General features: G+C 31.6%; 1 protein-coding gene across 1 annotated transcript in view; it reads right to left on the reverse strand.

Annotated features, from left to right (window-relative positions):
• Positions 1-273: 273 nt before the first annotated feature.
• LOC105622381 (protein MEMO1) overlaps positions 274-1201 on the reverse strand; it is a 5563-nt gene continuing 4635 nt past the window's right edge. Inside the window, exons 6-8 of the mRNA XM_012203810.1 lie at positions 867-1086; positions 666-770; positions 274-411 (exon numbers count right to left, since the gene is read on the reverse strand). Of these exons, the coding sequence (XP_012059200.1) occupies positions 274-411; positions 666-770; positions 867-1086 (463 nt within the window). The remainder of the gene's footprint in view (positions 412-665; positions 771-866; positions 1087-1201) is intronic.

The raw sequence follows: 1201 nt of genomic DNA on the forward strand, positions 1-1201 counted from the left end.
ACATTTCTATTTGTTAACACATAGCGCAAGAATTAACATTTGTCCCAACACCCATCGCATAATAGTCATATTATACAAATATTAGAAGTTACAGCAGTTAAATTCAGTATCTCCTCTTGCATTATAAAATCTCAACGTTCAACTTAGTCTCGTTTATAATAATTTATAGAAGTTTTTACTGTCATCTTTCTGTTAAACATCATTCCACTTTAAGAAAATGTCTATAATCAGCAAACTGACCAATGACCGTATTTGATATTATGTATAGTTTTATCACTCAAGAACTAAGGAAGCACTAGCATAACTGACAGAACTGTCATTCATATTGTTACATTGACTACTTTGAGCATATTTCAAAAATTTCAGATTCATTCTTTGACCATTTGTATTTCCTTTAAGACTGTGAATTGCCTATATGAAGACATAAAATACAACATTGATTAAAATAATTGGAATCTAACTCATTTAGGACCTGAGCACAAAGAAGAAATATTAGAGAGAGGAATAAATATTAAGATTTTAACCTATCAGATACTAATTACACTAGAATACACGATTTCTGATAAGTTGAAATCTGAAGCTGAAATCTCAATATTTATTCCTATTCCTAATATTTCCTCCATTGTGCGCAGGACTTTATCTATTTAATTTTCTTGCTTTATTACCTGCAACAAAACGCCAATTGGATGTCGGCCACATATAGTATTGCCATATTTCTTAAGATATTCGGTGAACATTAGAGGATTCAAAGTCTCTATAATGTCCATACCCTAATTTAACGAATATATATAATATTGTAGACAATATATTTAAATTACGAAATTAATCGTCATTCTTGCTCAAAGAAAAGAAATTAAACACCATACCATTTTATCGAGATTTTGAATAGATCTATGTATAGGTCCACATGATCTATCATAGTAAGTATAGCGAAAACGTTGTCCCCAGTGACAGAAATCTGAAGAAATGACGAACAATGTTTGCGGATCAGCCATGTAGGGCGCTAACAATCTCCCGTAAAGCGCCTCTCTTTCCGGACTCAAAGATCCCACCAAAATTGGGATTATAGTAAATGAGTCCTTGAATCTATAAATACATATATATATACACACACACACACACACACACACACACACACACACACACACACACACACACACACACACACACATATATATATATATATATATATATATATATA

Source organism: Atta cephalotes, assembly GCF_000143395.1.
Source record: "Atta cephalotes unplaced genomic scaffold scaffold00002, whole genome shotgun sequence".
NCBI classification, from domain to species: domain Eukaryota; kingdom Metazoa; phylum Arthropoda; class Insecta; order Hymenoptera; family Formicidae; genus Atta; species Atta cephalotes.